The sequence below is a fragment of the Anabrus simplex genome, chromosome 1, assembly GCF_040414725.1.
Source record: "Anabrus simplex isolate iqAnaSimp1 chromosome 1, ASM4041472v1, whole genome shotgun sequence".
NCBI classification, from domain to species: domain Eukaryota; kingdom Metazoa; phylum Arthropoda; class Insecta; order Orthoptera; family Tettigoniidae; genus Anabrus; species Anabrus simplex.
In genome coordinates, this window is record NC_090265.1 from 625,341,382 (window position 1) to 625,355,051 (window position 13,670).

General features: G+C 37.1%; 2 protein-coding genes across 4 annotated transcripts in view; one reads left to right on the forward strand and one right to left on the reverse strand.

Annotated features, from left to right (window-relative positions):
* Nucleotides 1-9,408, reverse strand: part of barc (RRM1_TatSF1_like and RRM2_TatSF1_like domain-containing protein barc) — a 396,586-nt gene extending 387,178 nt beyond the window's left edge. For both annotated transcript variants that reach the window (XM_067135679.2, XM_067135678.2), the window contains exons 1-2: nucleotides 9,271-9,408; nucleotides 1,747-2,255 (exon numbers count right to left, since the gene is read on the reverse strand). In XM_067135679.2, the coding sequence (XP_066991780.2) occupies nucleotides 1,747-2,224 (478 nt within the window). In that variant the 5' untranslated portion in view covers nucleotides 2,225-2,255; nucleotides 9,271-9,408. The remainder of the gene's footprint in view (nucleotides 1-1,746; nucleotides 2,256-9,270) is intronic.
* Nucleotides 9,409-9,711: 303 nt separating this feature from the next.
* Nucleotides 9,712-13,670, forward strand: part of LOC136871180 (X-linked retinitis pigmentosa GTPase regulator) — a 151,595-nt gene continuing 147,636 nt past the window's right edge. For both annotated transcript variants that reach the window (XM_067144963.2, XM_067144964.2), the window contains exons 1-2: nucleotides 9,712-9,742; nucleotides 10,147-10,272. In XM_067144963.2, the coding sequence (XP_067001064.1) occupies nucleotides 9,712-9,742; nucleotides 10,147-10,272 (157 nt within the window). The remainder of the gene's footprint in view (nucleotides 9,743-10,146; nucleotides 10,273-13,670) is intronic.

The window sequence follows — 13,670 nt, forward strand, 5'->3', positions numbered from 1 at the left end:
TCGGCAGTGTATTGAGCAAAGATAACAGCAGTAAATGAAAAATTATTAATAAATACAACAGTGCAGCAGTTTTTTTCCTATAACACAAGAACATTACTTTGGGATGATAAAATACCAAGACAGTGCAAACATAACTCTGTTTAAAAGTTGCAATGTTCACGTACTGACATATGCACTCGAAACCCTGGTACTTTCTCCAAACGAGAAAGCAGCAAAATTCCAAGATTTTGAAATGAAGTTCATACACACCATGCTCCAGAGGACAAGGAAAAATAACACACCGAATGAGGTGAATTGAGCTGATGCTGCCGTGAACGTAGGTGTGGCTCACGTTTTCCGGTCATACGAGCTAAGATTGAAGAGGGAAGGAAAGTAAGATTATTTTGAGAAAACAATAGCAAAATGGAGGTGTACTGGAAGACCTCAGATGAGCTGGAGAGACCAAATAATAGCACTATGACTGTTGAACACCCTAAAGGAAATTTATTGCCAGTTGGAAACTGAAGCACTAACAATAGGACTTCCTTGTCAATGAAACATAATTATGTGAATATGTCTGTATCAGCCACTAAAGGAGTAAGAGCACCTTAAGAATCGAGTTTGGGGAGAAGAGATTTTTTTCCTATCAGTTTTACGTCGCACCAACTCAGGTATGTCTTATGGCGATGATGGAATAGAATATGGAAGGAAGTGTCCATGGCCTTAATTAAGGTACAGCCCTGGCATTTGCCTGTTTTGAAAGTGGGAAACCCTGGAAAACCACCTCCTCTGCTGCCAATAGTGGGATTCAAACCCACTCTCTCTCAAATGCAAGCACACAGCTATGTTACCCAAACCACAAAACAAACTCGCTCAGTGAGAGGAGACTGATGCACTGGTATGTAATGACAATCACGTAAGTAGACGAATATGATATTTTGCAAATAAGCAGCTATTCGCAAATCTAATCACAGGAACTGAATTCAAAATATACTAAATCTTGGATTGACCAGTAACCATATATGGATCAGAGAATTAGATCCTGAAGCTGTCAGATAAGATTGCCAAAAATGCTTTTGAATGGAGCATATCAAGAAGATCTATCGAGCCTTCAGGTAGGTGACAAATGATACTAAGATGTACTATAGAACTCAATCAATTTTTCTGAAGGTCAGGATATAAGTCCAATTTGTGAACACTGAGAGAATACAGGGTTGAGGTCACATGAAAAAGATAGCAGAAGACCGGGCACACAGAAAAATGTTGGGAGGAATGCAACACAATGGAAGAGTAAACCAAAGCTTAAATGAATGGATAGATAGATGACAGTGTTGGAAATTTATGGCTCAGGAAAATTGAAAAGTGGAGGAGAGATGCAATAGACTGAGAGAACTAGAGGCTGATTGTGAAGGAGACTTAAGTCTATGAAGTCCTTAACTGACACATGCAGCACAGGAAAATTTGGAGATTAAACTCACCATTGTACTGCTAAGTACGATCCCACCAGGCAAAAAACCTACTAACTTTACACCTACAAAAAAGTTAATATGGTCAAAGCAATCATTAAAATATTCTAGGTTTGCCTTTAAACCTTACAGTGAGCTCAAAGGAATGAATATGCACTGTGTAGATGATCTTTTTAACATTCACATAAATTTCTGGGTAGAAATTGCATGGAGAGGAATATTGGCTTCAGTGGACAAAACACACAACAGCTGTATAAAGTGATCACAAGTTATACCAAAACAAAAAGTGAATTTGACTAACCTGTTTTAGAATCCTTGTAAATATATGATTCGCCATCAAACACATAATCTTTCTCCGATATCGTAGAATTATTTCCCGAGTCTTTGGTAATAGCTGACTTACTTCCATTTTCAACAACACTAGAATCTGCCTCACTTTTTGCACTGTCACTAGTGTCCTCACTATTTACACTTTCTACCTTTGGAATCCATTCATTCTTAGTTCCGTCCCATCTGTACTGGAATTTAGAAACTGGATCAGTATAAATACATACGTCACCTTCATAATGAAGATTGGCTTGGTCTATATCACTTTCAGATGAAACTGGTTTAGCCGAAGAATCATCCGATAATGAAGATTTTTCTGGTCCCTTTTCTGTTGTGGGCGAACATTCCGAAGTGCTGTTTCCTTTACACACATTAGCTGAAACACCAACTTCAACTGCTGACAAATCAGCAGTTACTTCATTTTCTCTTTTTTCTGATGAATCGTCAGCCATAATCTCATTGGGGACAATGAGTCTCACATAACTGGAAATGAGAAAATCTCATCAATAAAAAAAAAAGCAGAAGGTTGGAAATTACGAAGTAATGCTGAAATATATCAAAAAATAGAAAATATATCAGATGTAATGAGGAAAAGGAGACTTATGTTTTTTGGACATTTATATCGAATGCAAGATAGTAGATTAACCAGTAAGATTTTCAGATATTTGTGGGGTAAGAAATCAACGACAAGCTGGGTCAATGAAGTAAGAAAGGATTTAGAAAAAAACAATATAACAGAAGAAATAAATAATAGAGAAGGCTTTCGGGAAAAAGTATTGAAAATAGAAGGATTCTAAGGTAGGAAAGTAAAAAAGACTGATTCAAAGTGGTCTGAAAACAGAAAGAAGAAACATAGTGAACAGATGAAAGCGTACTGGAAGAAAAGGAAAGAACAAAGAAGAAGGAATTGAAATTGGCACGTGGTCCTCTGGTGGCCCATTCGAAAGAATAATAATAATAATAATAATAATAATAATAATAATAATAATAATAATAATAATAATAATAACTGTTTCACAGTGGTAAAAAGTGGCCCTGTGAAATTGTTTCGTCGAGTGCCTATTCTCCCACAAATACTGAATAAAGAACAGGATGCGGATCTGCGTCAGCTCTTGCCAGTAAGGTTAATTATTTGACACAAACGTATGCAAATATCAAGATAATTATCTAACACTGGGTTTCACTAACATTGTTGTGAATAACCAAGAACAGCCACAGCATGTTCTTTGCTTGGATATTTTAAGCAACGATAGTTTGAAACGTGAAAAACTTGCAAGACATTTCCAGACAAAACATCCAGAGCGTGTGAGTTAACCTAATGACAATTTAAAGTCTCACGTGCAACAAATGAAATGTCAAATTCCTAGAAAAACATGCTACAGTTCCTAAGAAAGCACTAAGAGCATCCTTAGAGGCATCTTACTTCGATGAAAAATCTATGAAACCGTAACTAGTGATGAGAAATTACTTCCCCCTGCAGCAGTAAAGATGTGCACAAGCATGCATGGAGAAAAATACGGCAAAAGTCTGAAGACGATACTTCCTGCAGCACTAAAGATGTCCACAATCCTGCATAGAGAAAAGTATGGCAAAAGTCTGAAGATGATACTGCTGTCAGAAGACACAGTGGCTCAGTGTATTGATGCGATATCCTCCGATATATAAATATTATTAACATGCCCTGATGGCAGTAGAAATTTCACCTTGCAAACTGACTATCAAAGGGTAGGAAAGGTCCACCTATTCAATACCATTTGCTTAATATAGTGTCCTATATAATTGGGACTAGTTTCGACCCTGCATATACAATGGGTCATCTTCAGCCATGATCTAAAAGGAAACATATGTTTACATACAACCAACAACAAAGAATACAATTTGTTATCCCTTAATTTAAAATCTAAGTCTAAAACATTGATAAAGTCAGACTACACATTTAAAATTGAAACTAAAATGACACGTTAAAAAAGTTGTGGTTGGTGTTGAACTATGTCAATGCCCTTATAGTAACCAAGTGTTCTTGAGTTGATCTTGGAGTTGGTATACATCATATGTATAACTGACCCACCTGATTTATAAATTATGTCTTGTTGAATAGTAACATGAGTAATGGTTTATATGTAGCTTGAAGGGGACATGCACAACTTGAATAAGTGTTCCTTTTCATCAGATGTAGTGATCTATCGTTTAATTTGGTCTGAAATGAATATCTGAAAAATAAATTATTTGAAGTGAATTATTGAGAAAAGAAGGGGAGCTAGAAGATCAAGATTAATAGGCTATACAACTGTATGAGACTTGCTCCCTATGTTCCTCGTAAATTGGGTGCACTTGGCAGAGACACCAACACCAGACTGACTGTCAAGAGGCAGTAGCGGTGATTGGGAATTAGAAGTAGGGGGACAAAAAAATGTAAACACAACAAAGTACCCAGGTTTTTGGGGATATAGCGGGGAAGGGGTGTATATACATAAAAACTGAAAGAAAGAAAAAAAAATAGCTACAAAATGGAATTTTGGCAGAGAGGTAAAGGTTGACAGCCCACCAACTTAACTGTGGTGATAATATTTGAGATTTTGATTCAATACTATACAATAAAAATTTCACCAAAGGAACAATAATTACACATGTATTAAAATTAAATAGAAGTACGGCGTGATTATACAATTAAAAAACATTTAGTATTTGACTAAACACTTAGAAACTAAAAGAAACTGACAGACACTAAAGAGACTGCCAGAGTAACGAATGCGTGCAGCAAGCAGGTGAATCATACCCAAAGAGGATAGAACCATCACAGGATCATACCTCAGTGTCCATGACTTTGGCAAAAAATATACCCCTGCTATACTTCCTCACAGCACATGCAAAGTCTCCACTACTTGCTGTGGCGCTATACAAATCGGTTAGCCGCGCAAACTTTTTTTTTTGCGTATTTCCGCTAATAATTTCGTTAATAACTAGAGAAAATAAGGGAAATAATTACCTGATGAGACACCAGGGCTTGTACAAATTGTTTGTTTTAATAACTCCTATAATTCCTTGTTTCAGCTAGCTAAAATGGAATACAAATGTAATGTTTTCTCCACAAAGTGCGGGGAAGGAATATAGCTTACGATGGTAGGGGTTTGAGAAGGGATGTGTGGGGAGGGGCGGGTGGAGGGCAGGTAGGTAGGGATGAACTGATTGGTGGACAAAATGTGTCTTTTTTACGTTTATACTTTACGTATATAGGAAGGATTATATCAAATAGAATATTAGGTTTTTCAATTTCATTAATATTATATATATTAGGGTTAAAGTACTATTCTAAATGAATGTAACAGTTCTCCAATATGTTGAGCATGGTACCCTTCTTATCCACTTTCAATATGCTTAAATCTTGGTCAATTGATATAAAATTTTATTTTAAGTCTGTCGTGTTGTGCCATGGCAGACAAACGACTGATTCTCTGGTTAAAGTAGAAATTTGACGTCTTCATTTTGATCTCTTTTGGATTAAGGGATGGTGAATGCTCTATTTACTATACTATAGTATGCCACTATTTTATGGGACGGGGGATGAAGAGAACCATTTTGGATTTTACTAAACGTTTGAGGTGTTTTTTTTTTGTTTTTTTTTTTTTAAGATACAATAAGATAACTGGTTGGGGTGTCTAGTAATACTTAAATAAATAATTTAGATTCTGTTGGGATTTAGATTCCAGTGTTTCCAAGGTCTTGATTAAATATAGCCAGAACATCATCCACATCAAGGGTTATGAATTTCATGTTGTTGGTCCATATTGAACTGAGAATAACATATAAATTATGCACAGTAAGTTTTCCACCTATTCAATACTAAGATGCATTTACAATATTTACATTATATGCGACTAGTTTTAACCCTCTTTGGGGTCATCATCAGCCCTATTAAAACATACACAATATTAGGCGAAATCCTAAAACATGTTTTTTAACAGTAAGAATCTTATGAAATATGAAGTGTGATTGAAATGTTGCAAATGAAAATGAGATGTTACGTGTGATGCAGGTGAGTAATAATAAATACAAGTAAATTATACATACTAAGAAGTCTGGAATAAAAGTACAAATAAGGTGCTCTGTGTTGTAAAAATGTATACACTCATGGAATTCAGTAGATCCTGGTAATAATGAACAATGTCTAAAAAGACACATATATAAAAATACACAAGTATGTACAATGTCTGAGTAGCAAAATGTGTATTTGATACTCTCTGGATGAAGAGTCGACTTTAGACTGTATCAGCTTAAGCGGAGAATTTGGCAGTTGGAGTAATAAGTAACCAAGCCGTGTTGATGGGCTGCATTGTTGATTATTGGAGTTGTGCTGAATGTTAAGTGTCCGTGCAGTGTCCACTTTCTTCTTAACAAGAATTCAAAATAACTTCATAAGATATTCATAAGATTCTTACTGTTGAAAAACATGTTTTAGGATTTTGCCTAATATTGTGTATGTTTTAATATGGCTGATGATGACCCCAAGGAGAGCTGAAACTAGTTCCATGTAGTAATAATAATAATAATAATAATAATAATAATAATCGTATGGCCTCAGCTACCGTTTGCAGACATTTCGATTTGACGCCATCTGGCTGTCTGCTCGTCAATTTCGACGTTCCGGTTTACTCTGTCTGCCATCTAGCGGACCTAGAGTAAACCGGATCTCTCTTGGGCGTCTATGGCTGAGATTTTAATTAATTTTGTCGGGTAAATACCAAATGTATCACCAGAGATCTTTTACATGCCGACATCGTACGACATGGAGTGTCGATTGGACTTTTTCCGCCCTTCAAAAATCCGACTACCTCTGCCGGGTTTGAACCCGCTATCTTGGGATCCGGAGGCCGACACTCTACCACGGATCCACAGAGGCAGCTGTTCCATGTAATGTAAATACAGTACATCTTAGTATTGAATAGGTGGAAAACTTACTGTGCATAATTTATATGTCATCATCCACATAGTGAACCCAGTAGCAGATATTACTGAATACGGGTTTGTTTAAGATTTTTGTGTATTCTAAATTATCTAAATTTATGCCAATATCTCCGAGGTTGGCGATCCCATGGCCAAACCATTATGTTGGTAAATAACATTATTAAAACTGAAGTAGAATTTCACAATGGTTTGGTTCTATCCACTCACCAAGATATTTAAACGTATCTGCCCGTTTCATTGCCTCCTGGTTTACTTTTAGCTGCCTTGATGTTAGTTATGAATTGCATTTTCTCCAAAGAGTTCTGGAGGCCTACTTTTTCTGCCTGTGTCTTGAGGCGGTTAATTTCCTTTGTAGCCATGTATAAGGAATCAGAGAAAATTGCTAGATCATCTGCAAAAGCTAGGCAATCAATTGAAAGATTCATGTTCTTGTAACCCAATCTCACACCATTTTGGAGCCCAACGTTGTTAATTTCTTTGCGCTACTCACGGATGACTTTCTCAAGGAGGCAATTGAATAGTAGGGGTGAGGGCCCAGCTCCCTGCCTAACTCCTGTCTTTATCTTGGAAACACCTGAAATGTCTACTTTGAACTTCACTCTGGAGGATGTGTCAGCTAGGGGCCGTTCGATGATTGCCCTCGTTTTATTATCCACGCCAAATTTATTTAGGACATGAATAAGTGTGATACTTTTTTACAATTGACTTTACGTCGCACCGACACAGATAGGTCTTATGGTGACAATGGGATAGGACAAGGCTAGCAGTGGGTAGAAAGCAGCAATGTCCTTAATGTCGCTCGACTAAGCGTTATGTTCTGGCGTGAAGTGACTAATAAGCTTGAATGGAGGTGTTAGAAGTAGGAATGATCACAATATTAAGTTGGAATTCAAGAGAACTAACTGGTCCAATATAGGAAGTGGAATTCAGAATTGGAACAGTTTACCAAGGGAGATATTTGATAAATAATAGGTAAACAACTAATCGGGAATCTGGCCCTGGGCAACAGTCCTAAATAGATATCAGTGGAGAGCAACTGAATAGACAGTTACTGGTATGATTATGTCACCTCGATCTAGAGAAGGGATACAACACGAGTACCAAGGAAAAAGATGTTAGCTGTACTAAGATACTTTGAAAAGATTATTACAGGCAACCAACAGCGATAAATTCAATGGCTGAAGCTGTGCTTATAAACCAGTTAAGTGGTGGGGTTATGTGAAGTGAATGGAGGAGGATATATTACGCCTACCTGAGATCAATCTTGGGAAACTTTTGCTGAGAATCTTAAACTTTGGCGCCACACGACAATGACATGAAGAGGATAAATGACAAGCACGGAGGCTCCGTCAAGCTCAGCCCTGCCCTTCCCCAGCCATTCCCTGTGACATGTGTGAACGTACGTTTCATGCAAAGATTGAGCTACTAAGTCAGATGAAACATATTCACAAAGCATTGTGAGTGTGAAAATGTAAACTGCTGAAAAATATGTTTACTCGGATACGAGTTTCAGACGCCACCGATGATGATGACGACCTGGGAGAATAATGGACACATCCATGGAGGGTATGAGCAGCAGACAGAGATCAATGCAAATATGGTTACACTCAATTTCTAATAATTTAAAGATAAGAAGTGTGGGAAAAACCAAGGCCATGGAGCTAGTTGCAAACAAAAGGGTTGTGGAGGCACTGAAGTTAATTCACTAAGACTTGCAGGATGAGCTGTGTGTTCAATAGAAAAATTTGTTAGCGTAAATTGTATAATATTGTATTATAGGAACATTTTCTTCTCTTGTTAATTTAATATTTAGTGCTTGACAATAATGTATTTTAGTCTACCATTTGCCACCGAGGTAGACACCTCATTTGCAAATAAAGAGATTTTGATTTGACTTTGAAATGCTGAAAGGCATAACAATCAATAATGAGACATATGTAATATCTAGTACCATGGAACCAAGAGTATTATCACCTCCAAAGAAAAAATATGCATTTTCAAACACTGGTCTAATTTTCAGGGAGATTCTACACAGCAATATTATAGATATACACACTAACAGTCACTGCCAGGGCAAGTACACTGTTTGTTAATATAATTAATGCTCTCACCTGATTACAACATTAAAAAAGAAATAATCCATGTGCACAGTCACATTCCACAGCAATTTTAAACTTAACTATACAAGAATTGAAGCAAATTTCCCGGTACTTACTTAAAATGAGGAAGACGATTTCTTATAGGTTTAGTATACAACCTAATAACGATTTATATAAATATGACTCCTCAACATGTTGGGGCTAAGTAGAGTTATGCAATGGAACATAACCTAACATTTAATGATTCAAATTTGGGATAAAACTTGTTTACTTTATTGAAAATAGACGAATTCGTGCGCTATTTTTGAGGTGACATTACTGATATTATACAGGTCTGAGCATCTTAATAATTTGATTATACACAATTGTCCTGAAACGTCTATAAACATTAGAAACACCTTCCTTCATTACCACCCAAAATAATCGTAATATTTTACCTTCTATCAACTTTAAATGTCAGTGAAGTTATAGAATTCTGTTATATGCACAATTATACTAAAAAAGGATGCAGCGGCACCAAATGTCAACAAAACTCACGCATTTTTTCAGTCAGTAAATACTGCTGCACGCAATCAATGTAAAATCAACGCATAACTGTCTTCTCTTCTTGTTTATAAATGCATGGTCGCCAACTTTGAATAATTTCTGCAGTGCTAAGGAGGTGTACGGAATAGTCAAGGAGGTGTTTGCAGAACCAAACTTTATAGCAGTTTACTTTTAGATCTTCAAAGCAAGCATGTTATATTCTACTAGGTCATGAGGAAGTATGTGTGGCTTCGAGAATTGAACTTGTTCTTTTGTACAGTTTAGTGCCAAGAGTATGGTGAACCCAGTCTGCAACAACCAAAACAAATCAGTGAGAATCAACAATAAACAATATGGCGGGTGACGAAGAAATTGACATTCCAGGTAAGGATATTAATGTATGCAAAATTGCTAATGACGTGTGTTCATTTTCCTTTATTTTTGCATCACTTACAGTTATGAATTATTTACAAATGAAATCTCTCAAAAGTTAAATTCACATATATTATAGAGGTATTGTTTTAAAAGTATGCTTATGTTCATCTGTCAAACGCTGGAAAGCACATGTTAACCGATGTGTACCCTCGGGAGTTTTTTATTTTATTTTTATGAATTGTTGCTCTAAAGAACGTTGGACTAATAGTTTGCAGTGAATTTGAACTTTTTGAGTAGTTAAATTTCATTAGGAATGAGCTATTTTTACATTTCGTATTGTCTTGCAATATTCATAAGTTTTGACATTTGGTATGGTCATAGCATATATCTATTAATTTTTCTTTTCTTTTTAGGAACAGGGGCCGTTTTTACATTTGGTCGCAGTCGTTTTGCTGAAAATGTGCCCAGCCATTTCTTTATTCGAAATGACCCCATAGTGGAATTAGCATGTGGAGATGAACATACGGCCCTTGTCTGTGGTGAGTGAACTTGCTGTTTGTTTTGAGAATATTATAATGATAATAGTTTGACATCATAAGCATTGCAAAAACTTAACTATATCAAGTAAAACTCTAGGACGGTGGGTGGCTCTGCAGTTCACCAGAAGCAACCGGTTACGACCAGTTATACTATTTTAATGTACGCATACACCTGAACAAAGTCTAAGCCCTAAGCAGACCAATAATCTGTTACTCATGAGAACCTAACCATAAAGAGGCCAGTGGTGATCAAGATACATGCATGCAGTTAATTGAAGTCTATCTCTGTACATCTTGTTTTGTTTGACATATACACTGAAAGCTAACCAATAGTTAAGACTTTCCACACAAATTAATCTCTGTACAGTACTTTTGATAACATGCATTACCGGTACTTAGCATTCATTACAACATTGAGCAGACACCCAAGATAGGTCATTGGAAAGGACCTTACTGGACCTGGAGCCCAGGAAGGTTTATGAGGAGAGTGAGGCAGGGGGGGGGGGGGGGGGGGGGGCAGGCTGGTTTTACGTCCCAGTAACCACTTTTACGGGTTTTTTGAGACACTGAAGTGCTGAAATTTTGTCCCTCAGGAGTTCTGTAACATGCCAATAAATCTACTGACACAAGGCTGACATACCTGAGCACCTTCAAATACCACCAAACTGAGTCAGGATCAAACCTGTCAAGTTGGGCTATTCAACCCAGCATTGTAAAATCTCATGGTGCCTGCATTCCTTATACTTTTGCCTTCTTGCTTAGAACCAATCTCTCTGTCATTCCTTCCCTCTTCTCCTTATAAGCTAGATGTGGAGAACTTGTCAAATAGACTGCGAGTTAACAATGTCTTCAACCCAAATATCTTGCATTGCCATTTAACAGAAAGAAAGGTCAGTTCATGCCTGTGTTGTTTCATGCATAACAAATCAATTTCTCCATCCAAATTTCCATCTTGTGATATCACACTGCCCAAATATTTAATAATTTTCTCTACTTCAAGAGGTTCATTTCCTATTTTTATTACTCCCCTGGATTTTCTGTTACCTTTTGTCATGATCAAAGTCTAACTTTTTGCAGTAGGCCCTACTAATCTTCATTCCATAACTTGTGTCTGTACTTCCTCTTCATTATCTCCCCAAACTACAATTTCATCAGCAAAGAGCATAGACTTTACTTGCTTGCCCATCATTTTCTCCTTGATATTATGTAGAATTCTATCCATGATGATACTGAAGAGTAAGGGAGACAATACACTTCACTGTCTTATCCTGTCTCAACTCTGAACCATTTAGTTTGACCCACTTTGGTTATAACACAGCTTTGGTAATTGTGATACAATGCTATTGCCATCTGCATTGTTTCATTCCCAATCTGTGCCTCTGTCAATGTTTTCCATACCAAAATGTGCATGTCAAATATGAGCATCAAAATATGAATGTAAAATTGGTCCTTGATATATCAGAATAGTACTTAAATGTCCTGGGTCCAGGTTACTCATGTCAGTCCTTTTGTCAGCTGTTTCATTCTCTGGGGCACTTGAGTCGCTCTTGCACTGAGAAGATGCACTACTGTACTTGTATTTCCGTCTTTGGACTCTTCAATTGAAAAATCACTTTCATCTACATCTGTAGAGTCCAAAATTAAAGCAATCTATTGCTCACTGACTCTCTTCTTACTAACCATGTCGCAAAATAGCTATATAAGCCGCAAAAAGCCAGTCTCAAAACTCACGACGCACGCATGACTGAACACAATAACTTCTCACAGCTTGTAAAAAGCTAGCAGGAAGATAATGCAACACTGTTTGAGGATTCCCCTCTCAGCCAGACCTATAAGAGTCATTTACTGCCATCTGTTGAATTTTTTATTACTACGTCCGCTGGTGACATTGGATATCTGACCATTTAATATATTAAATTCTCACTTCTAAGAGTTAAAATATTTTCATGAAGAGATATGTTGTAACATTGGATTACACCTAAATATTATTGTTGTGTTTACACTTACTACATATTGAGAACTGAGTGAGTTGGTTATTTGGAACACATCTTGTACTTGGAAACTTGTATTTGGAAGAGGGTGGATTTGAACCCCACCATCACAGTCATGAAGATGGTTTCTATGGTTTCCCATTTTCATGCCAGGCAAATTCCAGGATTGCATCTTAATTAAAGCCTCTGCCACCATGTCTCAGTCCTATCCTAGCCCTGAAAGAAAAGGAAAACCTTGCTATATATGTGCAATGTTAAACAGCTGGCAACCGAGCTCGATAGCTGAGTCGCTTAAGTGTGGCCAGTATCCAGTATTCGGGAGATAGTGGGTTCGAACCCCACTGTTGGCAGCCCTGAAGATGGTTTTCCATGGTTTCCCATTTTCAGACCAGACAAATGCTGGGGCCTTAATTAAGGCCATGGCCACTTGCTTTCCACTCTTAGCCCTTTCCTGTTCCATTGTCACCATAAGACCTTTCTGCCTCGGTGCGACGAAAATCAACTTGTAAAAAACAAAAAAACAGCTAGCAAAATAAGGAATACTTACTGAGCACTGCTTATGTCTAGATTTCCAATCATAGTGAAGGTTAAGCTATTATGTGAGAATCTAGGTTCATACAATCCCATGGTATTTATCTTCCAACCTAAGTATGGCTGGTTCATATTGGCCATTCACAGTCACTCGAGGACAAAGAATTTGTTACACATTTTTCATTTGCTAATAACGTTTGTAACTTCTCCACCAAGATGGTCCCTCAATGAACGTTGATGTCTGCCCTCCTGATGGGGCAGGGATGCATAAATGAGCCCATCAGGGGCTGAAAAGGATATAGAAGTACTGGGATTGATGAAGGGATAGCCTGTCTATTTGAAGATGTGGAGATGTCCTTGGCGTTTTATGTTTTCATGTTTGTCCTTGTCTCCTATTCCTGTTGATCCCTTTTCCAACACTGACCTACTGGTCGAGGAAAATGAATAAATTTTCGTATTCTGTCATGAGTTTACTTTTTTCGACTCTCTTGAGGATATAAAGGTCTTGTTCTGTTGTAGTGAATTTATGTCCTGTGTCCCTGATGTGGTTGGCCATTGCGGAGAATTTATTGTGTCTTTGTGCATTGTAATGCTCGGCGTATCTGGTGGAGAAGCTGTGGCCAGTTTGGCCAACATAAGAAAAATTACATGTAGAGCATTTTAATCTGTATATCCCTGATCCAGAGTAACTATTGTCTGTGATGTTAATAGCATTATGATTAAAGAATAAATTACGATTAGTGTTCTTTGTTGTCTAGGCTATTTTTACATCGTGCTTCATTAATGAATTGGTTATCGGATAAATACTATGGTTAGTGAGCGTGAATTTAGCGTATTTTGGTTGACGGGTTTCAATGGAGTTAAATTTGTAGCTAG